Source organism: Mustela nigripes, chromosome 4 (genome assembly GCF_022355385.1).
Source record: "Mustela nigripes isolate SB6536 chromosome 4, MUSNIG.SB6536, whole genome shotgun sequence".
NCBI lineage: Eukaryota > Metazoa > Chordata > Mammalia > Carnivora > Mustelidae > Mustela > Mustela nigripes.
The window spans coordinates 22,513,766-22,540,093 of NC_081560.1; the positions used below are offsets into that span (position 1 = coordinate 22,513,766).

Genomic DNA, 26,328 nt, shown 5'->3' on the forward strand with positions numbered 1-26,328 from the left:
AGGCAGCTGCTGAAATTTATTCCGGAAAACCCCAGGGAACAAGGAGTCTGGAATCCCTGGACTAACTCCTGAACTTGGACAAGAGACAAATGGCCATTGTTGAGGATTCCAAGTTAATGGGGAATGATGCAGAAGATGCACTGGGAAGGTTACCCCATAGCTTTCCTTCCTCAGCCTGTCCTTTGTGGCTTTCACAGCCCTCGGGGCAGTAACCACACTCTGGGCCAAGGCAAGAGGCACAGGATTCTAGATTTTAATAAATAAATAACCTAACATATAGGGTGAGCACGGCGGGCAGCTGATTGGAGAAGCAGTTTGCTGGGTTCTTTCCTATATAGGAGTGGAGAAAAGACTTGGAGTTCTATTCCTTAAAATTTCTTCTGGCTTGAATTACAGGAACTTAATACCTAGAGGGAGAAAGAAAGATGAGACTGTGATGTTATCAGTTTGGGAGAATGCTGGGACATGAAGAGCCCACCTAAAGGGATAGAGCAGCAAGGAGGCAGGGACTTTTCTGGGGTGTATGTTGAGGGCAGATACTTGGTGATGCCCAGTATTTCTCCATAAAGAGGTAAAAATCGTATCAAGAAGATGAAATGGAGAAAGGCAAATTCAGAAAAGGGAACACTATTTAATGTCTGAAGAAGGCCTCAAAGAGTCCCTTGGGGGTGGCAATGAAGGGAAGTAGGTTTCTTTTTCTAAGTTCACGTAAATGTGAAAGATGCAAAGACCAATTAGGACCAATTCCAGTGCAGAAAGCTCTTTTCTACCTGGGCTTCCCTGTCTTCTGGGGGGGGACCCAAGGCACCTGTAATAATTAGGCTTGAAGGGCCCATTCTTGTTGAGTCCCAGATACTTGGCCTGTTCATCCGTCAGCTCTGTCAGGTGGGCATCAAAGGTGGGCAGGTGTAGGCTCGCCACATACTCATCTGGAAGAGACCACAGAAGCCCTAGTATAAACATTCATACCTCTTGTCTTGCTGTTCTCTCCAGGCTAGGCCTTAAGAAGTTGGAAGACACCTTCTAATTCCCAGAACTGAAAGAAAAATGCTCAACTGGTTCATGGGCCCAGAATTCTATGGAGTAGCTGCTTCGGTTTCCAGCCAAGTGTTTTTTAAAGTCCAAACATTTCTTTCTTGCTAGCTGTCTCATCCTTGAAGCTTCCCTTCTCCCCAGAAGGGTAAGGGAAATGTGAAAGAAGCAATAGTCCTTAGCATCTAAAAGAAAGGATAGGATAGCAGGGGACTAAAAAATGGGAAACTCAAACTTTACTTCTACCTTAAACTCTGAACTTCGGGTTACTCAGAAAAACGAACACCTGAGGATGTTGGAAAGGAATGTCTAATAATGATATTACATTGTTTGCTTTGCTTTTAGTATCCTTAGTTCTTATGGGTTTCTATTTACATTCTATTACTTGAATACATATTATTCAGAATTTTATGTAATTTTCCAAGTACTTGTTTGGTCTTCCTAACTTCATTATACATTCAGTCAAAACATTGTCCTTTTTTTTTTTATATCTTCCCAAAGGATATATTAAAGGGAAAATATGTCAACTTCTAACAGTCGATATGCATCTTGGGCTAAAGCAAAGCAAACTAGAAGCTGATTTATTCCCTGATTTTTGCCTCAGGAGTTTATAAACACACTGTAGCAGTCTTAACATAACTAGTCTTAACAGAGGCTATTCAGTCCTTCCTTTGGCCTGGGACAATGAGGTCTGTGTGAGAAGATGTAGTATGAGAAGTCTTCTTGGTCTGAGGAGAATTTGAAAGGGGCTATGTAGCCTAGAAATGGAGTAAGTCAGATGTCACAAGGTAGAAGATGAGTCCTTTTTGTTAGGGGAAGATTTTATTTCTCCTTTGAGACTCGCATATAAGATACTTAAGACAGAAAATCCTTAAAATTCATAGACAGGTACACCAAATCATAGCAAAATGTAATGACTTCAATAGGGCAACTCACATGGAAAATGTGATAACTCAGTTAGGAAGGTAACCTAGGAATCCTAGCTCCTACTCTGCAAGATACAGACATCATTTCTCCCCCCTATCTATAAGAAATTTAATGCCATGAAGTTCATTAGGCTCTGACTCTGAACTACTTCGGTAAGGATAGGGATGGAAGAGCACATGCTTACCCATTTTCTTGGGCAACAGGTAGACATCCTGCTTATAACGACCCTCAGGAGCATTGTAAAGCTCTATCAAGGCAAGAGCCTAGAAAAGCAGAGAGATGGATGCTGACGTGCCATTTCAAGTGAAATGCTGATGATCTAATGGCCCTCTCCAGCCCACTGCTTTCCCGTCTGGTGGCCCTACCTGAGTAGTAGCGGTGATTGAGAGCACAAATGTAGGCACTGTGGAGCAGCTTAGGTTCAGCAGACGGCCCTAGAGAGCAAGGGTTAAGACACAGATGGGTTAGGACAAAGTCTCTAGCCTTTCAGGAGTGAGGAACGAGCATAACTGCCATTTTCCAAATACCTCCCAACTACCATTGCTGGATAAAAAGCAGGTATTCAATAAATAGAAATGAACTGACTGACATTTAAGTGAAATTTTGAAATTCTGGAAAATATGATAGAAGGTAACAGATAAAAGATCTCTGGGATTATGTCAAAAAGGATAGAGATAGTCACATGATACTGAGGCTTATGCCAAGGAAGGGTATATTTCTCTTGAATTTTCTACTTTCTGCAACAGAATATCCTCCTTCTGAAATACTGGTATTCCTTTTAAAGATTGCTGTAAACAAGGATGTGGTTAAATCCAAGGGCAACCTCTCTCCACGTTGTGAGAGGAGATACTTTTGGATTTAGGAAGCTGTGATGATTTCTGTGCTTCTTCCTTAGTTTGGTTCTCCTGAATTCAAGGGTAGTCTCGTATTTCTACTGGGTGACTCAGAGGATACAAGAGGTAGAGACTACTGGAAAATGCTATCCTATCCTATTTTGTTTCCCAGGAAGACTGACCACATTTTTTGTTCAAACATAGTAGCCAAAACCAAATGTGGTGCTTGCTTTTGTCACCAAAATTACTAGATGGGACCTCCCAGGGCAACTGGAAATAAGTCACCAGATAGCTGGCTGATATCAAAGCAATTAATGAATATTTAACAACCTGTCCATCCCTTCCCTGGTACACACTCCTTTCTTGTGAAGAAATAATCCAGTCCCTTTACAGATGCCCTAAAGTATTTGAGAAGGTGGGATAAGGTGAAAAAGGTAAAGAGAACAGGAAGGATATTCAAACATAAATTTAAGGGTCCCTAGATGAAGACAGTATTATCTTCTGTATTTTCATATTCAGTTTCTTTAATTTAAAAAAAGGAAAGAAAACTGGTAGAATATAAAAACTCAAGAAAAGTATTATTATCCTCCTTGTTATTTTGGTATCTTTCTCTGAAGAAGAGAAACTGTCAAGGTCAGAAAAGGAGGGCACATCAATATTGCCATCAGGAATCTAAGACTAGGGAGAGAAGTTTTCAAGAGAGGAAAAGTGGCCAAATATTGACATGGAAGGCTAAGTGGAATGAAAGTGAAGAATAAGTCTGAGCCATAAGAGGCCCAGACAGGGAAGTATTAATCACACAACCAATATATAGCTGAGTGCCTACTACACACCTGGCTCAATTCAGAGGAATGGTCACTCAAAAACATGGAATCTATGACCAAAGACATGACCTTCCCAGAGCTTGCCTAAAGTGGTTTAGTAACCATCAGGAATATCTGCTTTGTGCTTACTGATTAAGCCATCCCACAAATGACATTATCTCTGTAAGCATCACTCAAAGTGGCATTGGTTCTATCTGTTAATTCTTCCACAGTAATAGTCATTATCTGACTCAATCTGCAGAGTGACAGAGAGAGACAGGATAATTGGTGAAAAGTAAGGAACCAAAATAGTTTCTTAATTGCTGAATGAAAAGACATCTCACAATTAGATATAAAATCCAATGGTAAAGTAGTTGAGCTTGTACCAAAGAAGAGTTGAAAATATAAGAGAACATGTGGAGGAGGGAACCTGGGTATTACAGTCTCTCCTGTCAGGGGTGAATTTCTCTTACCAGTCTCAGGTCTTACCTCTGCCAGCAATACTATCCTCTTGCCATCAGGCCATATTACATGGTCAACTTGGGATCTCACTCGCTCCCAGGTCAGTTCTGGGGTCCGCAGACTTGCCTGGAATACATACAGTAAACATACCATCAGCCATGACTTGTCCCACTTCATGGAAGGGAGCCATTTTAAGGGGCAAGTTGAAAGAAGCAACCAACATGCCAGATGGAGAATACCTGTCCTGGGTTGGTTAGGACTGTTCCATGTCAGGGAATTTAATCTTAAGGCCCAGCCAGGGAGGGATCACTTAGGATGTCGTTCCAAAACATATAGTGTTGGCCCACTCTCTGCTGAGCACAGTAAAAGGTGCTATGGGAAATATGAAAGAAACCACAGACATGGTTTCTGCCTTCAAAAAGCTCCTACTTTAGCTGGGGACACAAAACAATGCATATGTGAGGGGGAAAAGCCTTCAAAAATACTTATAAAGCAACATGCAAACAAGTGCAAATTAATACAGAACAAACAGAATACGTAAGTGCTGAAGAGAAACAGAAAAAAGGAGGATCAGAGCTAAGTGGGATTTGTTAGATAAGGCTGGTTGTCCTAAATATAGCATACTGGGGCCCAAGGTTCTGCCTTCATGTCCTCGTGTCCCAGGTTCCACCTTCTCAATGACCGTGGTTCACCCTAAAGTTACAGAAGCTTTGTGACCTAAGTGCAAATGTGAGGAGGTAGGCTTTAGAGAAATGCTTAAGGGCAGAGTAAAGCTTCCAACAGCTCACCCTCCTTCCATTTCTGTATATATTCCGAGAACAAGAGAAGAAATGTTAAGTTTATTAACAGCAGCAATCAAGTAACAGTCACAGGGTTTAGACTTAAGATAACAACTTCCTTCTTCCAATAGGCCATGCCTAAAATAGAAAAGGAGTCCATATTCTGAAACCATCCATTGGCTCAGTTGGTTAAAATTGAGAAGTTCTGTCAAACAGGGGTTTTCAGACAAACAGAGAAACACTTTAGTTATATAATGATCATTTGCTGAGTATATCCTATATTCCAGGCAATTTATTTATGGACAGGGACTGTATCAACTTTTCCTTACCAATCTAGTGGGAAAGACAGATACAATTATATTTCAGTATATTTAGGACTACATTAATGATCTAGACCATTTTTAAGACCATTTCTTTATTAGGCAATGAGAAATATAAAATGTCTTGAGATATCAAGTTTCATAATTTAGTACAATCTTTATCTAAAGAGCAATTTTGTAGTAACTAATGAAATTTTGTATGTACCTAATCTCTGACAATTAGCTTCATCTTTAGAGCTCCATCCTATAGAAATACTTGCTCAAGTTCAGAAATATAAGTGCCTAAGAATGTTCAATCCAGTGTTATTTATAATAGCAAAAAATGTAATTTAATAAGGGAATGGCTAAGTAAATTCAGATAACCTCATACAATGGAATATTATGAAATTCTTATATAAAAAAGTAGATCTATGTGTGTTAACATGAAAACCATTCATTATTGTTACATGAAAAAATAAAGATGCAGAACAGTATACTAGTACCCCAATTCTATAAGTGTTTTCCTTCCTTCCTTAAACATATTTATCTTGCTCAAATTTTTATACTAAGCAAATATTAAAGTTAGAATTCAATTTTTTTAAAATAAATACACACTGTAAATAGAGTTTAAAAAGAATCTGAGCGAATAGACCACTTTGGGAAGTTAAGCATATACAAGGTAAATCCCTTAGCCTTTAGAAATAACAACATGGAGGGCAATAACCTAGCAGAGCCAAAAGATAGTGCTTGGTGACACTGGTATTTTTTTTATGGAGATGATGGACTTTAAAGTAATTCAAGTTCTTAGAGTCTCATACTCTTAATCTTCCAGAGGACATGCAATTTTGGTGACTGGGAGTAAAGAGGTGACACCAGGATATGGAGTCTCCCGTTGTAGGAAGTCTTCCCTGGGAGAAAAAGATACTGTGGAATCAAAGGAGGAAGACTTTATGAACATCATAAAACGATCGATGCTTTGTTGGAGCACTGGAATGTTTGTGGTGCCAGCAAAAGACATGAGGTCAATTAAAACAGGGTTTGAAAAGAAACTAAGTTACATTATCTCTAGCACTGTCCAGGCAGCTTCCATAACCTACTAAGTTTACTGAACAGTTACACTCCTTGAGAGAAGGATTTCCTATGACCAGAAGAGTTTTAAAAGAGTTTCTTGGGGTGCCTGGGTGGCTCAGTGGGTTAAAGCCTCTGCCTTTGGCTCAGGTCATGATCCCAAGGTCCTAGGATCGAGGCCTACAGCATCGGGCTCTCTGCTCAGCAGGGAGCCTGCTTCCCTTCTCTCTCTGCCTGCCTCTCTGCCTACCTATGATCTCTGTCTGTCAAATAAATAAATAAAACCATAAAAAAAAAAAAGTTTATCTTAAAGGGGGTGCCTTAGTGGCTCAGTCAGTTAAGCGCCTGATGCTTGATTTTGGCTCAGGTCATGATCTCAGGGTCATGAGATGGAGCCCCAAATCCAGCTCCACATGGAGTCTGCTTGAGATTCTTTCTCCCTCTGCCCCTCCCACTATACACATATCCTCTCTCTCTCAATAAATAAATAAATCTAAAAATAAATTTCTCTAAAAACATCCCAATATCTTTTCTGTTTATTTATAATCACTAAGCAATCTACCAGGAAAAAGGTTCCTTATGGAGACTATGTTCCCAAACAAGGTATACGTCTCACAGTAAATTATTAGCTTGCACAAATTGGTAGTATATGATTGTGGACAGTGCATATCAGTTTTTTTTCAGGGAGAACAACTGTGGTTCTAGCCCTGCAGAGTGCAGAATCAATAGCAAGTCTCAGGTTCTAATTATTTCTGGTAAAAACTTTTAAAGTATGTGTACATAATGGTTTAGCCACTTGAATTGTGAAGCTTACAATCACACCGGCCATCTAGGTGATGCAATATGGGTAAGCAAGTCTGTTTTCAAGAGAAAAGGAAACATGTGAAAGAAAGACATGGCCAAAAGGCAGCTAAGAGCACAATCCCTATCACAGGTTTGCTAGTGTTACAGCATTAATATCTCTCAGAAAAAATGCAGTTTTCTAAATGCCCAACTGCTTTGATGAGCTGTTCCTTCCTAGAAATGCACAGTCAACATCTCAAGGTTAGATAAAACTATAAATTCACACACACACGCACAAACACCCCCAGCCCCCAAAACCAAAAACCCTTATTTTTTTTGTTTTTGTTTTTGTTTTTTTTTAAAGATTTTATTTGACAGAGAGAGATCACAAGCAGGCAGAGAGGCAGGCAGAGAGAGAGGAAGAAGAAGGCTCCCTGTGGAGCAGAGAGCCCAATGCGGGTCTCGATCCCAGGACTCTGGGATCATGACCTGAGCCGAAGGCAGAGGCTTTAACCCACTGAGCCACACAGGCACCCCAACCCTTACATTTTTGATTGCTAAAAATATCTGGAAAAATATACTGAATCACTCTCCTTTACTGTTTCACTGAGGTAACTTATAGAGACTTTCTTCTCTTTTCACTCTCTACATCCAAGCCATTTAGCAAATCCCAACTGTCCTACCTTCACAACACATCATCTCCACGGCTTATCCATGTCATCTGAGCTACCACTCTCTATCACTGGAAATATGGAGAGGGCCTCCTATTATTGTCCCTATTACTACTCAAGTCCAGAAGCGTTTTCTTTATATCACAGCCAGAGTAATCTGTTAAAACAAATCAGATTTTGTCGGTCACCTGGTCAAAACTTTCCTGTGGGAATGGCTTCCTTTTTTTTTTTTTTTTTTAAAGTAATCTCTACACCCAACGTGGGGCTCAAACTCACAACTGAGATCAAGAGTCACGTGCTCTACTGACTGAGCCAGACAGGCACCCGTGTGGAATGGCTTCCAACAGCTTCCCGGGTAACCAGAATAAAACCTGAAGTCCTTTTGTGACCTACAAAGAATGACATAACCCACTACCCTCCTTCAGCTGCCGCTATTCTCATCCCTGTGCCCATTCTGTTCCTGCCACAATGTCCTCTTTTCTGTTCCTCAAACATCAAGCATTTTCTACCTCAGCATCTTTTACACACCATTCTCCCTGAGTAAAATGCTTGGATGGCTTATTCCTTCAATTCATTCAGGTTTTTGTTCAAATGTTATCTCATTTGAGATCTTTGAGAAGGTCTCTTTGATCACCTTAGCTAAAATATCATTCTCAATGTCTCCACCTTGCTGTTTTTTTTTCTTCAATCCTAAGCACTAACTGATGAAACTATCTGTTTATTGTCTGTGTCCTGCACTAGAATCTAAGTGCCACAAGAGCAGGGATGTTCTTCACTATTTCTTCAGCCAATAAATACTCAGCAAAGAACAGAGCAGTTATTCAATACAAATTAAACAGTGAATGAACATTGTGGTTTCAGTTATTAGTTGAGTTTGCTATTTCCTTAAATTTCATTTTCTATGTCCTGTGACACTACCATCAAGGACTGAGTAACTTTTTTGAAACCCTTCTGAGCCTCTCCCTTTCTGGACCACTTAGTTTAGTCATATACCTTCTGCTAAGAAGAGCACAAAGAGAATTAAGACATGGCCCGTGGCTAGTGTCGGTGCTAGATATCAGGAGCTACCTAGAATACCCGCAAAACTAGGTCTATCTAGTAACAACATAGTAGCCAGGGTGATCCTTTTGCTTTTAAAATAAAAGTCATCCTTTTAAAATGGAAGTCAGACTATTATAAATCTGACAATGGTACCCTATTTCTCTCAGAAGATAATCAGGAGTTCTTATAATGGCCTCTGAGACCCTATAAGATCTGGTCCATTCCTTCTTTGAACTCACCTTCCATTCTTTTTTTTTTTTTAATTTTTTATTTTTTATAAACATATATTTTTATCCCCAGGGTTACAGGTCTGTGAATCGCCAGGTTTACACACTTCACAGCACTCACCAAAGCACATGCCCTCCCCAATGTCCATAACCCCACCCCCCTTCTACCAACCCCCCTCCACCCAGCAACCCTCAGTTTGTTTTGTGAGATTAAGAGTCACTTATGGTTTGTCTCCCTCCCAATCCCATCTTGTTTCATCACCTTCCATTCTTAATCTGCCCCATACTCATTCTGCTCCAACCACACTGGCCTCATTGTTGATCGTCAAACAGACTAGGCACACTCTTGCCTCAGGGCATTTGCTTTGGCGGTTCACAAAATGTTCTTCACCTAAAAATCCACATGGTTATTCAAGTTCCTCCAAAATTTATGCTCTTTGAGGGCAGGAATTTTGCCTGTTCTGTTCATTGACTCCACAAATGTAGAACAGCACTTGGCATTCAGCAATCACACAATAAATATTTATGATTGAAGGTATAATGTCCTGGCCTTGATCCTGGGATTACTTATGTCTGGATTGCTTTAGAGGAGAGAGAGCCATCACAAATTGAAGCTTACCTAGAAATCATGAGGAGGCAATAGTACAATGTACAGGAAACCAAAACAAAACAAAAACTGGCAAGAAGTATAAAAAAAAAAGCCTGAATTTTGTGCTCCCATTTAATTTTTGAATCAATGACTGAACAATGGACTTAAGTTCTAGTTTTCTGATTGAAAATCAGGGGAAAGAATAATGCCTTGTGGGATAGTCAAGAGGATGAAATGAGATAAGGTAAAAATATAAAAATTACATGATTATATTTGGAATTGTTTTTATTTAAGACCTGGAGGGTTTAGGAAAGAAAATTCCTTCCCCCTTCTCTTACTCAGAAGATTTCTCTTTAGATATCAGAGCATGACTAGTTTCCTTAAGTTTTTCCCATTTTGGGGCTCTCTAAGCAGATTAATTGAGAAAAGGATAATCATGTGCTAGATAGTTTTAGAAATACTAATACCTCTATTTAGTAAAAGGGCAGTATGTCACATAAGTGAAACTTAACAACAACAAAAGAACCATTCAGAATTTAAATTTCAATATTGAAAAAAGAAATTATTCAAAATTATTCATTGTAAGCAAAATAACCTGATAAGATAAGAGTAATGGAGTCATGCCACTCAGAAACCTCAAGGGTAGGAAGAGGCTTTGCTAGGTTGTTTTTCCAGCTATTTTTAATAACAGAAGAATAGAGCAGAGTTAAAAAGAGAAACCATTTAAAATAGATATTATCCAACAGACTCTCAATATATCAACTGATCCTTACCTGGTAGTGCTGAAGCTCAATCAGAGCAGCCCTCAGGGCAGATGAAAGCATGCTTTGCTTGAGCCATTTACCCAGAGAGAAATACAGCTGTGCCAGAAAAATGCCATGAAAATTTAAAACCAGAGTGAAAGATACTTTGGTAAGTCTGAAAAGAAAGAAATAACGCTTCTCTTAACTATTACTTGGGTGATGTAGTAGGACCGAGTGTTATGTTGGATTGGATAATTTCAGGGTGAATATAATCAAATCAGAGAACCAAAGCGAGAGATAAAATGGCTTACAGTGTAAGTAGGTATCAAGCTGGAGTGGAAGAAAATAATCTTTTGAAATGATTGAGATGGCTTTATGGTATCCACAAGCACAGGTCATTGGGCTAGTAAGTGAAGAGACTGCGGACAGCTCTGCTAGGACAGTCATGTTTAGGATGGCTGGTGACTCTTCTCTTTCCTCTTCCAGTTTATATTTCTTGGGAATGAGAGAAAAAAAAGCCCCCAATAACGAGTTTCTTAATCTTACCACATCAATCTCCGTGTTGGAATGTCCCATGTTACAAACGATGCAGCTATTCTTCATACGGTCCAAGTGCTCTCTGGTTACCACATTCTTGTTACCTTAAAAACAGAAGAGATATCGACATGGAAAGAAATGAAGTTGGACCCCTACCTCACACCATATGTGAAATTTTACTTGATCTAAATGTAAGAGCTAAAACTATAAAACTCTTAGTAGAACAAAGGAATACATCTTTTTGGTCTTGGGTTAGGCAAAAGTTTCTTAGATATAACACCTAAAGTACATGCCACAAAAGAAAAAATAAACTTGTACTGCAAATGATATCATCAAGAAACTGAAAAGACAACACACAAATGGGACAAAATATTTACAAAGCATATAACTGGTAAGGGACTTGTATCTAAAATTTATTAAGAACTCTTACAACTCAATAATAAAAAGGCAACCAACCCAAATAAAAAATGAGCAAAGGCTCTGAATAGACATTTATCAAAAGAAGAAGTACAAAAGAAAATGTGTCAATATGCACATGAAAAGATGTTCAACATTATTACTCATTACAGAAATGCAAGTCAAAAACCACATTAAGGGGTGTTGTGGCTCAGTCAGTGTAGCGTGTGACTCTGGATCTTGGGGTTGTGAGTTTGAGCCCCATACTGGGTGTAGAGATTACTTGGATAAAAGTACTTAAAAAACAAAACCACAATAAAACACCATTTCACACCTACTAGGATGGCTATAGTAAAAACAACAAATAATAACAAGTGTTGGAAAGGATGTGGAGAAATTGTAACCCCCATGCATTCTTAGTGGGAGTGTAATGGTGCCACCTATTTGGAAAAGCTTGGCAATTCCTCAAAATATTAAAAATAGAGTTATCATCATATGATCCAGCAATTCCTAGGTATATATAGGTAGGTAAGGATGGAAAACATGTTTGCAGGAAAACATGGTACACAATGTTCATAGCAACATTATTTGAAATAGCCAAAAGTGTAAACAACCCAAATGCCCACCAACCAATGAACTGATAAACAAAATGTTGTATATCCTTAAAATGAAATATAATTCACCAATAAAAAGGAATGAAATATCAACATATACTACCATATGGATGAAACTCGAAAACACTATGCTAAGTAAAAAAAAAAAGCTAGTTACAAGAGATCACATACTGTAGAATTCCATTGATATGAAATAGACAAATCTATAAAAACAAAGAAATTAATGGTTGCATAGGGCTCAAGAAAGGTAGAGTGAAAGAATGCGGACTGACTGCTTATGGTATGGGATTTATTTTGGGGGGTGGTGTAGTTTCTGGAATCAGACATTCTACAACTTCACTAAAAACCACTGAACTGGGATGCCTGGGAGGCTCAGTTGGTTAAGTGGCTGCCTTCAGCTCAGGTCATGATCCCAGCGTTCCTGGGATCGAGTCCCACATCGGGCTCCTTACTCAGCAGGGAACCTGCTTTCTCTCTGTCTCTTCCTGCCATTCTGTCTGCATGTGCTTGCTCTCTCTCTCTCTCTGACAAATAAATAAATAAATAAAATCTTAAAACAAACAAATAAACAAACAAACACTGAACTATATACTTAAGAGGGTAAATTTTATGGTATGTGAATTATCTCAATAAAAAAATTAGATTGTGGTGATGGTTGTATTACCCTGTGAATTTGCTAGAAAATACTGAAAGGCATACTTAAAATAAGTGAAATGTATTGTTTCTGAATCATATCTCAATAAAGCTATAAAAAAAGATATAAGGGGGTTGATGCGAAGCAAGAACAGTTTCTTATGGTCCCTCTTCTCTGCCCCCATCTCACCCTGAGCCTACAAATATATTTTTAATCTTAAATATTCTCATTTTCCGTCTCTAAAATATAATTAAAAATAAAAACCAGTGTTCTAGGGGCACCTGTGTGGCTCAGTGGGTTAAGCCTCTGCCTTCGGCTCAGGTCATGATCTCAGGGTCCTGGGATCGAGTCGGGCTCTCTGCTCAGCGGGGAGCCTGCTCCCCACCCCCACCCTGCCTGTCTCTCTGCCTGCTTGTGATCTCTCTCTCTCTCTGTCAAATAAATAAATAAAATCTTTAAAAAAAACAAAAGAACAAACAAAAAAACCAGTGTTCTAGCATTTATGGTCCCACCATAAAGACAAAGTATCTCAGCCCAAGGAAACTAGCCATTTCTGCATATTCCTCTCTACAACTCCAATCTGTCTCCTTGGGAATTAATACAACTACCTTTCCCACTTTCTCTAACTATGAATTTTGCTCTAGGCCTGCTTTAATTACAGAGACTAGAGAGAAATATACTTTACTTTTGGAAGTAAAATAAAAAATCAAATGTACAAATATAAGATCTGGTTTCCCAAATAAAACTTATCTCTAGCCATCTTCGTGGTAATTACAGAACAGTTAAAGGGAAACTTTCCTCTAGGGATGACCTAGATGTTATATACTTTTGGTCAGAGTTCTAAAGAGTGGGAAGAACATGAAAGATTGACTGATTTTGTAGACTTCTGTATCTGGCTTTTCGAGTTTGGTTTATTCAGAACATTTCTGGTCATTTTTCACTTGTTCCATGAAAGCATTCCCAAGTGCCATTCCACTGTCCGTGCCAAAAGCATACCTGTACAGGTAATAACAATATCCACTTGTCGGATGACCTCATTTAATTTCACCAGTCGAAATCCATCCATACTGTAAAAATAGAGCATGATCAATTAACAAAGGCAATTGGGAGGCTTTTGCCACAGAACCTCAAAAGCTATCACTAAGTTCCTTCAGTACCTGCAATGTCATTTCTTGATATAGCTAGATTATTCTTAGCAGTGAAAAATTCAAACCATCTCCTTAAGTTCATACAGGACAGAAGTAAAGGTTTCTTTGCATCACTGCAACTTAATTCTTCCTGAAAACAGAGACCTAGGGGTTATCATGAGCTTCCTAAACTGAGTTCCTAGAAAGTGCAATTTAGCCACTGAATCTTACCCCATTGAAATTATTCTCCCCAAGATCATCAACAATCTTCTGGATAATAAATAAATAATAATAATAAATAATATATATATAATATATGTTATATAATAAATAAATCTTAGACTCTTACACCACTTAATTCCTGCATTAAACATTATTTACCTTCTTAAAACTATACTCCTTAGAGTCCATGATACTGTTCTCTCCTGGTTTTCCTCCCACTTTTCTGATTGTTCCTTTTTAGTCTTACTCAGTCTTTAAGAGCTGGTACTCTGTACAGTTCTGCCCTGATTCTTTTCTTTATTCTTTCAGTATTTATCCATACCCTCCCCTTGACTGTAAATGACTCTTCTTGTTGGCTGATTTGCACAATCTATCTTTAGGTTAATGCTCTCTGAAGCTTCAGAGCCTTGGATCAAATTATCTATTGGATAGCTTCTCCTGGATGTCCCATAAGAATATCAAATTTATTGGGTTTCAACAAAACTTCATTATCTTTTCTGCACTCCTAAACCCTATTTCCTCTTTTGTATTTTCTTCTTGATCAACAGCATTACTGTTCACCCAAGTGTATGAGCCAGATAAACTAGAATGTCCTAGCTTACCCTCTTCTTCCCAGTTGAAGTTGTCACCAAATCTGGTTGTTTTTCCTTAACTCTTTAAAATCTCCTGAATCGGTACCCTGCTCTCCATATATGCTGGCCTTGTGTATGCTCAGGTCTTATTACCTCTTGCCTGGATTCCTACAGTAGCCCCTGGCCTGATGTCATCATCTCTAGGTTTATGTCTATCTAATTTAGTTTGCAGAGTAATTTCCCTACATGCAATTTAGATCAAGTCACTTCCTTGCTTAAAGTATTTCAGTGAGATTGCCTGTTCTCAGGATAAGACCTAAATATTTATCAGATATATGATCATTTTCACATAGGATTCCTACCTTAGATATTACCACTCCCCCAAATATATCCCCTCTGCCAACTACATTAAAGTATTTCGATCTTTTTAAATGTGCCACGTTCTCTCCTTCCTTGGTGACTATGCTCCTTGTGATGTTCCTTATACCTGGAACTTACGTCCAAACTAAGACATGACTTATACAAGTTTCAAGGCTCAGCTCTATTGACATCTCTTCCTACCCTGCCTCTTTGCTCTTTAGATAGGTGCTTCTCCTTTGGCTCCTATAGGACCACGTACTGTTTACCGCCATCAGAGCACTTATTCCACTCACATTGGTTTTTGTGTACTAATAAAGCAGGACCTTGCCTCATTCGTATATTCATCTTATACATCCTAAGCACAGAGCACAGTACCTATCATACAGTAAGTGATCAGTTCATGTCTATAAGAGAATCTGAATCATTGTCTCAATCAGTATTAAAACATGTTAATGAACCCTGATTCAGAGAAAGCCAACAAATCTACTGGGGAAATTATGGACGAGACAGGAACTATTTTTTAACCTTTACTTTAGAAATAATTTCAAACTTAAGTATTACAAAAATAGTACAAACTCCCCTATACCCTTCACTCAGAGATAGCAGATTTTATTTGGATTTGCCTGATGTTTCCTCCTGAGGAGATTCAGGTCATACTTTTAGGAAAAGAGTATCACAGAAGTGTTCTCAGTGCATCACATCAGAAAGGATCTGATGCCAACTTATTTCTTTTTTGATCATTGTTTTCAGAGGGAGAAGGGTTGTGGTGCCTGGATGGCTCAGCTGGTGGAACATACAACTCTTGATCTTGGGGTCATGAGCTCAAGCCTCACAAAAAAAGGGGGGGAGGATTATATATGGAGAAGGTAAGGAGTTATTTGTTCTTTGGCTCAAGTCATTCCCTTTAAGGATTTCCAAAGGAATTCAAAATTTTAGCTTCTCTGATAATCTCTGCTTTCTCGGAGCAGAGCTACTTGATCTTTGGAAGAGGGAAGCTTACAGTTAATAGCAGCATCTCTAAGGATCTGGGCCCCTCTAAGATAAAATGTGGCATTAACCAGGCCATTCTCTGGTGATAGTTACAAGATCCCAATAGATGGTGGCACAGAGGAAAAAGCGAGTTTCATTTTGCATGCTTACCAGGCTTGAAGAGCACAGATGGGGTCGATCTCAGTTACATACACAATAGAGCCCATGGCTTTTAGGGCAGCACAGCACCCCTTCCCCACCTGAAGACGGGGGAGAGTACACATAATAAGGAAAGTCAGTGAGAAAACAACATCTCAAAGCTTCTGGTGAACTGTACCCCATTTTCCGCCCCCAAAAGCAATTTCACTGAATAGACTCATGCTTGGGGAAAAACAAGAAAAAACAAATAAATGAATGCGGTTCATAAACAAACTCCTAACTCCCTTCAGCATGTGCACATACATAAGAACACCCACACTCATGATTTATAATCAAAACACAAGCTACAAGAACATCACAAACAGGGTGCTGGAACAAGTCAGAAAATCAACTTGAGAAAAAAATGGCAAAAATGCAAAGGAAAAAAGAAACCAGAGGGCCTCTACAATTACTTTTTTTCCCATCTAGAGTGGTGAGTGAATGTATTCTCACATGCCTTAAATAAAAGAATCTGGTATATTTCAACAAAATCATATTTTATATACCTAGTAAGTGAAAAGTTATGCTTTACCTCTCCATAGCCACAGACCACCACCTGCTTTCCACCAAACATCATGTCTGTTGTCCTTTTAAGTCTAGGGGAAGAAAAACCATTAAATCAGAAAAATCTTCTCTCATTTCTCCTTTAAGATTAGAATGGGTACCTTTGATTTCACGTTTATTTGTTTGTTCCATTCTGAAAGAAAGCCTGGTTTCTGTGCTATCCAATGACTAGAAAGAAAGGTTGAATAAAATACGTATTTTCTCACTCCATGCTATCCAATCAATTCCAGCTACAGGTGAGGGTTTTTTTTCTTTTTTCCTCTTGTCTTGGGAGTGGTGCAGAAGGCAAGAAGCTGTAGACTGCAAAGTAACTTTTAAACAAAAAGCAATATACATTTATCATATAATTTTTGGAAATAGAATAAAAATAACATTTTTTGTTTAGGAGACAAAGCTCTAGCTTAATGGAAACATTATTCGGTTTTATTTAATGAGACAGAAATGTAGAAGATAACCTTGATAAATGAGTGCTACATTTAGCAGTGTCAGAAGGGACAACAAGTCCCTCATTAATTCCACACAGAGGGTAATAGGTGGCGAGAGGGAGAAGAGCTTGGACATGCACAATACTGACTGCAAGAGAGAGTGAGCTTTCTGGGGCTGATTCTTTCTCAGACCTGCTCTACTTTTTTGTCTCTGATTCTCTATGAAGCTAGAATAAATGTCCTTATTGTTTTTAGAGTCTCTTGGAAGAACCTGTAGCAATAGGTTCTGGTTTCTCTTTGGGTTGAGCTAGTGTCCCTTCTCTAGGAATCCCTCATTAGGCAGAAGAAAGTTCTCAACTAAAACCAGTCTATTCTGAGACAGACAGTTCCTACAAATATTTGTCACTCTTTCTGTTCACTTATCTGCTTACCTCTCCTGTTGAAAACAGTCTATAAGAGTAGGAATCCTGTTTTTTTAATGATTTGACAACTCCTCAGGAGGAACAAGTAGAACTCCATGAGCCTCAGTGAAACTCAGTAAATAGCAAATACTATTCAGCCATCAAAAAGAATGAAGTCTTGCCATTTTCAACAACATGGATGGAGCTAAAGAGCATAATGCTAAGTGAAATAGCCAGTCGGGAAAAAACAAATACGATACAGTCTCACTCATATGTGGAATTTAAGAAACAAAACAAATGAGCACAGGGAAAAAAGAGAGAGAATGAGTGAGATATCTAGAAATAGACCTTCTTCTTCTTCTTTTTTTTAAAGAAATAGAATGCAAGTTAGTGTAGCCACTTTGGAAAACAGTTTGGAGATTCCTTAAGAAATTAAAAATAGAGTTGCGCCTGGGTGGCTCAGTGGGTTAAAGTCTCTGCCTTCGGCTCAGGTCATGATCCCAGCGTCCTGGGATGGAGCCCCGCATAGGGCTCTCTGCTCAGCAGGGAGCCTGCTTTCTCCCCTCTCTCTCTGCCTGCCTCTCTGCCTACTTGTGATCTCTGTCTGTCAAATAAATAAATAAAATCTTTAAAAAAAAAAAAAAAAGAAATTACAAATAGAGCTACCCTATGACCCTGCAACTGCACTACTGGGTATTTACGCCAAAGATACAGATGTAGTGAAAAGAAGGGCCATCTGTACCCCAATGTTCATAGCAGCAATGGCCACAGTCGCCAAACTGTGGCAAGAACCAAGATGCCCTTCAACAGACGAATGGATAAAGAAGATATGGTCCATTTATACAATGGAGTATTATGTCTCCATCAGAAAGGATGAATACCCAACTTTTGTATCAACATGGATGGAACTGGAAGAGATTATGCTGAGTGAAATAAGTCAAGCAGAGAGAGTCAATTACCATATGGTTTCACTTACTTGTGGAGCATAAGGAATAACACGGAGGACATTGGGAGATGGAGAGGAGGAGTGAGTTGGGGAAAATCAGAGGGGGAGACAAACCATGAGAGACTGTAGACTCTGAGAAACAAACTGAGGGTTTTGGAGGGTGGGAGGTGAGTGGCTGAGTGAGCCTGGTGGTGGGTATTATGGAGGGCACGTATTGCATGGAGCACTGGGTATGCTGCATAAAAAATGAATTTTAGAACATTGAAAGAAAATAAAATAAAAATTAAAAATTAAAAAAAAAATAAAAGAAAAGATACAGACTCATAACTATAGAGAACAAATTGATAAGTTACCAGCGGGAAGGAGGGTGGGACCATGGGTGAAATAGGTGATAAGAATTAAGGAGAGCACTTGGGATGAACACCAAGTGATGTATTAAATTGCTGAGTCACTATACTGTACACCTGAAATTAATGTAACAGTGTATGTTAACATAAATAAATTAATTAGTTAATTAAATTTTAAAAATATATCAATTAAGTGCAGAGGCCTTTCTTATTGAGTAAAGAGAATAAGTCTAGCTGGGTTACTATCATACTCAAAAGTCATGGTTTAGGAGAATGGTCCTGGAATGGTTATCACAGCAAAGAAAATCAACAGATTTTACTTATGAGCTTCCGTTGCTTTACTCTTGAGCTTTTCTGCCTCTCTTCCTCAAGGGATATCAGCTGCAAAGCTATTCATTGAAGCTATTCACGTAAGCTATAACACTTTTATGTAACCAAAACAAGGCACAGTCTATAAACAGATTGATGGATTGAGAATTCATTTACATGTACAATCTGTCTGATAAAACTATTGACTCTATAGAAATAATAATTAGCAATAAATTGAATTTACATTAAATATCTGCCTCCCTCCAAAAGATTTTAAAGTAAAAAGCTTCCCTTAAAATCTAATTCAATCCAGAACTTATTTCATCCTAGAAAGAAGGACAAGGGAACTAATGTTGAACACCAGATTCTTACCTTATCTTACTTAATCCTCTTAATAACTCTATGATGTAGGACTTATTGTCACCATTTTACAGATAAGGGAATAGGTGCAGAGAGGCTAAATAACTATTCCAAGATCTAAATGATAGAGCCAACAGTCAAACCAGGCCTTCTGGCTCTAACACCTGTGGTGTTGCAAACTGCCTACGGTCCAGACTCATTAGTAATGTGCCCCACAGGCCCACTCTTAGCTTTTCCATTAACCTAAACATGATAGAAACCATTTGGCTTGGCAATATTCTAAACCGACTTCATGGTTTCATGGAGGGAATTACTGACTTCTGAACAAGGATGAAGGATTATCTGGACACAAGTGTAGAAACAGAAACTGGGCATTAGAAGAACATAGTATTTGGTATACACCTAAGTAGATTTTTCAGACTTAATTTAAAAGATTTAAAAGACTAGAAATGCCTCTGGGATTGACTTTTTGTTCACCACAACTTTCCAGATGGCCAGAGAATTACATGCTGGTTGGAATTTAAAAACTAGTAACATTACCTAGAACAGGAATACCAGGTGCCTTTTCCCAAATCATTCAAAGATTCTTAGTTTATGACTTTAGTTACTGACTTGCAGGCCTGATAGGGTCACAAAGTAAAAATTTTGCCATCAATAGATAGAGGCCAGTCTGGTTTTTTAAGTGAAACAAATGTACTTTGTCATAGGGATAGCAATGGTAGATCTGGGTTATAAAATACTGAGTATGATGTAGTGATAGATCCAGAGGTGCTACATGAATGATTTCTAGAAATAACCAAAACTAAAAAACTCAGAACCCCAATTCAACAACTAAGTTCATTCCAAAGACAACAAAATATTACCCATCTAGAATTGATTCACGGCAACAGTAGAGGTTGTCAAATTTCTGTTTGGTGACCGAGTCATTGACGTTCATGGCAGGAACACACAGCTTCCCAGCCTTGGATAGCTGGTACAGCCTGAGGATGAGGGAAGTCACGAAGAACGCAAAACAGTGAGATACTGCAACCTACTGTCAGTTTCATAACAAATTACAGAAATATGTTGTATGGGCATGAGAGCATGAGACATGCTAGTTTCATCCCATCAGGTGTATCTAGAGAAATAAAGGTTACCTTTTTAAAGTTTGTATACAGCTGAGAAATGAAGATTTTAGTTACAAGGCATGTGGGGATCTCTGACCCACTTCCAAATTTGAAGAATTAAAATGTAAAATTTTAAATTGCTTATTAATTTTATTCCCCTTTTACATTATACAAAGAGTAACTTTAAGTATTATTTGAATCCCACCACTCTAATGCAGCAATTTTAACTCTCAAATAGTCTCAATTTTATAATCTCAATATATATATATATATTGAGATTATATGTATATATGTATATATATATATATATATATATATACACATCATATAAATATGTGTTATCTACATACAGGAGTTTTATTTTAAGTTGAATCAACTAAAACTTAGACCCAGGTATTTTATTCAAAATTCATCCCCTTCTAAGAGCCTAAAGGTATGGTATATTCAAAAAGATCACACTATATTGAAGCAGTGATGGTGGCTTATTCAGAATTTACTTCCCTAAAACTTACATTGCATACTTTCAGTTCTTGATGAATGAATAATAGTAAACAGAAACTATTTTAATTTTACTGAGGGAATTTCTGCTCATTTGAGAAACAGAAACCCAAATCCTTGTTCTCTAAGTAAAAATGTAAGCTCTATGAGTTTTGCCCAGCTAGATCCCTAGCACAGTTCCTAGAAGTTCCTGGCTCTTGTAGAAATTAAATAAATATCTATGGAATGAATAAATTCATCTAAAAAGGACAAACAGTCAATTCATTACAATGACTAGAAAATACGAGGACCATACTTGTTCCCTTACCTGTCCCCAACTCCCAATTTTAAGTTTATTATTTGCATTGTTAAAAACAAAAACAAAACAAAAGCAAAAACAAACAAACAAACAAAACCACAAGTGTGCAAACTCAGATCTCAATACCTCAGAGAAGGTTCCGATTTTTAACATATTGTATTCTATAGGTATGTGATTATCAGAATATATATCTAGGCTGCATAAAACCAGGTACATCCATGTCAAATCTTACCTATGGACTCCAGTAACACTCTCCTCTACTATGCCCTTGATTTTCTTGAACATATTAGGATACTTCTTATAAATCCAGTGAGTAAGATCCCCTCCATCGTCCAATATCTGCAAAAATAAGCATCAATAATACCATTTATTTTACCAAAGGCTCAGGGTTTCCAGGTTGCTCTGGGTCTTTTATCCCAATTTCTAACTGCCAATTTACAGATATTTCAAATTTCCCATATGGTTATGGGAAGTTACTTAAAGCCAATACAATGACCAGTCATTACACTGAAGTAAAATATGAGGGGTGAAAAGCCAAACTGTAATTCTCAGAGCCAAATGACCTTCCCACATAGCCCATCTACTATATCAAAACACACAGCAACAAATGAGGATTTTTCTTCTGAACTAATAGCTTAAGTGGCTATCTAGACAACTAGTTCCTGAATACACTGTGGATAATCAGAAAGCCTGACCTTGAAATTAGCATATTTCTAACCAGTTATATTCAGGACTTCAAATATATTCAGTCAAGGCTTGGTTTAAATGAAGCCAGATAATTAGTCTCCCTTCCAGAACAATGGGTTATAAAACTGTATTTGTTAATCCTTCACTTCTCCCAAAGCACAGGCACTCTCCCACCCAAAATATCAGGCAGCACTGAAGGGTTTTGCCTAGCGAAACCTCACACTCTCTATAAACCAAATTAAAAATAACTAGGGAACTGTGCAGCATGTAGGTGTGCAAGCTTGCCTCTGAACAGCTCATCACTATTTCAGGTTGGGATTAAAGATAAACACAATGCTGTGCCCACTGGAGCTTTCATCAGCGGAGGAAAGTTTTTGAATTATAAATAAGCTAAAGAAAGACTAGCTTGGAACGCTCTTAGGCACTAGGCTGTGGCACTTCAGCCCTTCACCTAGCTGTCAGAAATGCTTAGCAGGACTTTCCAAATGATGATCCCTGGGAAGTCCCCACAGAACTGAGTTGCTCCCTTTTGGCACGCACCCTCTCATCAAATATCAACTCTACTACAAGTTGCCAAAATGCCATCCTGGACCCCTGCATACACAAAATCCCCCACCTCGTGTCTGCCACTTCATCTCTTTTTTGCTTCTACTCTTGCTCATAACCTCTTTTCTCTGACTCAACTGAAGTTTATTTGAGAGCAGGGATCCAAGGCAAGACTCATTAAAACACACTGGATCCATTCTATAAGTTAATGCTCCCTTTTCTCCCAGTAGGAACCCTCAGAACAGATGCCCTGAGAAATGAAAAGGCTTCTTAGAGTTTCTCTCTCCCTTTCTGCATGTATGGAACCCCTCCTAGAGTTCTCCCTTGCAGCCTCTGATCCCTAGTCATATAAAAAAGTCAGAGATGAAAAATACTGAGCAATTGGAAACTCTGGTCTTAAGTCCCACTATTCTTGTCTGCTTTTCTCTTTTAACAGAGGTATCTAATACAGGCAGGTAATTGCTATCCCTAATATTTATTTAATGAATGTAACCCATAATTCTCACCACTATGTTATTCTATTACAGAAATTCTTGCCACCAGGGAATCTTCCTGAGGCTGGAAAGCAAATAAACGTATTAGATCTTGACAGGATCCCAAGAGGAATGGCCTCTATTTTCTGGGGTGACAATGGTTTTTATCCTTGTCTTATTTTCTTCATCAGCTGTTCCAGCAGTTTGTGCTGGCCCTATAGTCTGTAAATGCTCTCTGGTTGCAATCCCATGTCCTTCCCATGTTCTCGACTCTAAAATTGATGTTCTATTCCCCACAGAAACCCCCTGGCCCATCTCCTTTAGGTCTTGTCAGTCATACTTCTTCCAGTCACTGTTAAACTCTGTGGGAATGAGCTGACTCATCTCACAGCTGACTCCTCCCTCCCTTTCAGGGTATTAACGCAGCTTCCTCGAAACAGCAAGTGGTGCAATGTAACCTGCATCATAGAATCCAGAAAGAGGTTGCTTCCTTCTTTGTGTTCCAAGTGAGGCCTACTCTGCAATTTTTAGCCACAAGCAATAGCTGGACTGGAGCTTCAAGGGCCCTTTTTTTCAGTTGATTCCCTAGTTTATCGTCTCCTTCATATGCAAAATGTTTGTGAAAAAGGAGTGCTTCATACTTTGTGCAGCTTTTTGCTTCTCTGTGACTCTAAGCTGCTATCGGCCTTGGAGAACTTGGTCTTTTCAAAAATGAACTGAAATTAAATGAAGCAAAATAAAAAACCCCAAAACTTTTTGCTTAGGCATCTTTCTTAAAGTGGAAAATAAAGAGTAGAAAATTTGAACTTGGAACTCCTCATATTTACTATAAATTTAGCCCGTGATTCTAGAGAAAAGCCAAGTACCACAGGAGCTATATGTGTATGTGTGTTTGTGTGTGCATTTTCATTATTGTTGTTGGAGGGAGGAGGTAGGTAGGGAATGGTAACTCATTAACATGGAACCAGCCATGTGTGAACCCTGAGCAGTATTTTAATGCTGCTGATGAATATAAATGTTTCTCAAGATCAGCACCAACAATTTTAGCACTTTGAGGCTAAGTTCAATATTCTTAGGGTACCCTAAACATAAGCATCCAGTTCTGCTGGAAGCCAAGATAAAATAGAAAAGGAAGCATTTTCCTTCCTTCCTGTTGGGACACCCTCTCCCAGACCATAGCCCCCCACTCTGTCCCCACCAAATTCCTCTAGAATTGTGCTAGCAGAAATCTAACCCACCATGTTTGGCTGCCAGCCCTCCACATTCACACATCTATCAATGCACCACCAAAAGTCATCTTCTGACTCTCCTTTCCAGGCAAAGACAGGGAATCCTAAGAAAAGAGAACAAAGAGAAATTGTTAAAGCCTGAAAGAAGGGCTGCCCCTAAATTTTGACAAGATCCTGGCTTTCCTCAATCCCCATTCTCTCATTCTGCTCTATTCCTTGGACTGATTTTCCTCACTGATTAACACTGTCTTAGCTCCTTCATGTACTTCTTTGTCTTTGGTGGTCATTTTGCTCTTGATACAGCAAAAAAGACAAAAGGAACAAGAATATGATGGATGTTACAAGTAAGATTAAAGGGAAAAAAAGAAAAAATCAGAAATGAGTACGTCTTGATCTAGTCAAACTGAAAGTCTCACCATTTCTCAACTACACTCTGATCTTTCTTGTGTCTTCACTTTGGTCATCCCACCTTCTTCATCAGGAGAAAACCTATGCTATTCTCCATCAGTTAAAATGTTGTCATAGCCCAGTTAAGTTTTGTGTTGCTAACGGAGCCTAACTGCAAGTGATTTTTCATGGAATCTGAACTTTTATAACTTTTGTAAGCCACTTGCTTGTGCACTAAATGCAGATTTGTGATCTGTCGTGGCATTTATCATATATGTCCTTATATTACCATTATTTATATATCGTGTCTTTAAAAAAAAAAAAAAAGATTATTTATTTATTTATTTGACAGACGGAGATCACAAGTAGGCGGAGAGGCAGGCAGAGAGAGAGGAGGAAGCAGGTTCCCCGCTGAGCAAAGAGCTTGATCCCAGGACCCTGGGATCATGACTTGAGCCGAAGGCAGAGGCTTTAACCCACTGAGTCACCCAGGCACCCCTATATATTATGTCTTTTCTCTTCAATCACAATATAAGATTCTTAGGACAAAGACATGGTCTCATTTGTTCTTATAGCTCTTAAGAGTAGGCCATTAAACATTTGTTGGGGAAAAAAAAGAATGTATATGTACAATTCATTGGGCTATATATTTAATACTTGTGTCCTTTTACATACATATTTTTTATATTAATAAAAATTTTATAATGGATATAAATGAAATACTAAAGGGCTACCAAAAGGAGAGACATGCATATACCACAGAGCTTTCCCAGCATTTTGTAAGAGCTCTGAAGCAATAAGCATTTGGTACCCTGATCTGTGCTGTGCTGCCACAGAGGGAAGACAAGAAACTGGCAAAGTCCAAATTTCTCTTAAATTTGTCCTTCCTGTGTCAGTAGCCATTGTGATCAAATATTAATCTGCCAGGTCAAGTCCTTTTTACAGCTAGAGCAGAAACACCAAACATTAAATTGGGGCAAACTGCTGAAAAACCAGCAGGACTACAAAATTACGCCTGGAGCACTTTATTTTCTAATCCGTATTACCTTAGACAACAAGTAGTGTTCACTGGTGGTCTAAGATTAGCAAGTCAAGGCAAAGCATTAACTAATAAAATAATATTAGACATAAGAAGGTATTTGCCAACTGTAAAACAGAGTTACCTACATCATATTTAACAAGAGAAGCACAGAAGGAGAGCAAACTCACAAGAATAGAGATCCATTCCCCCAAGACAGATCCTTAAATATCACTCTCTTAAAGATTTATATTGAATACATGGGACTTTTCAGAGACTTACTTTAGGCGAAAACACAGAAGACAAGCAAAAGATCTTACCACTTTCTGCTAGAGCAGCAGCCACTTCATTGAGAGTGGAATAGATGTTGCAGGCTGCCCATCGGCACTGTGCCCCTAGGGCACCCAGAGTTTCCATAAGCACCTGTATTAAACAGAAAGCAGGAGATAAACAAAGCTAGCCAAACATTTGGTCAAGGAAATTAAGTTTCTGACAATAAGAAAGTGTATTGGGGGACAACTAGGTAGTTCAGTTGGTTAAGTGTCTGCCTTTGCCTCAGGTCGTGGTCTCAGGGTCCTGGGATTGAGCCCTGTATCTGGCTCCCTGCTCAGCAGGAAGACTGCTTCTCTCTCTCCCTGCTTGTGTTCTCTCTCTCTCTCTCTCTCTGACAAATAAATAAATAAATAAAATCTGAGGAAAAAAAAAAAAAAGGAACCAGGCTCCTTGGAGAAATGGCTGATTCCAGAGTTAGGGCAAAGAATGTACAAAATGAGCTTAGATAATCATATACCAGAAGCAAGTAAATACTTAAAGAAAGAGAGGATATGTCAAAAGACAAAAAAGTCACA

At 38.6% G+C, this 26,328-nt stretch overlaps 1 protein-coding gene across 6 annotated transcripts in view; it reads right to left on the reverse strand.

The window, feature by feature from the left end:
• Positions 1–237: 237 nt before the first annotated feature.
• Positions 238–26,328, reverse strand: part of AHCYL2 (adenosylhomocysteinase like 2) — a 161,976-nt gene continuing 135,885 nt past the window's right edge. For all 6 annotated transcript variants that reach the window (XM_059396422.1, XM_059396421.1, XM_059396425.1 and 3 more), the window contains 13 exons: positions 25,801–25,903; positions 24,085–24,179; positions 21,373–21,479; positions 20,102–20,218; positions 16,419–16,482; positions 15,860–15,948; positions 13,435–13,505; positions 10,804–10,898; positions 4,085–4,183; positions 2,325–2,393; positions 2,144–2,222; positions 809–929; positions 238–407 (listed from right to left, as the gene is read on the reverse strand). In XM_059396422.1, coding sequence (XP_059252405.1) covers positions 401–407; positions 809–929; positions 2,144–2,222; positions 2,325–2,393; positions 4,085–4,183; positions 10,804–10,898; positions 13,435–13,505; positions 15,860–15,948; positions 16,419–16,482; positions 20,102–20,218; positions 21,373–21,479; positions 24,085–24,179; positions 25,801–25,903 — 1,116 coding nt within the window. In that variant the 3' untranslated portion in view covers positions 238–400. The remainder of the gene's footprint in view (positions 408–808; positions 930–2,143; positions 2,223–2,324; positions 2,394–4,084; positions 4,184–10,803; positions 10,899–13,434; positions 13,506–15,859; positions 15,949–16,418; positions 16,483–20,101; positions 20,219–21,372; positions 21,480–24,084; positions 24,180–25,800; positions 25,904–26,328) is intronic.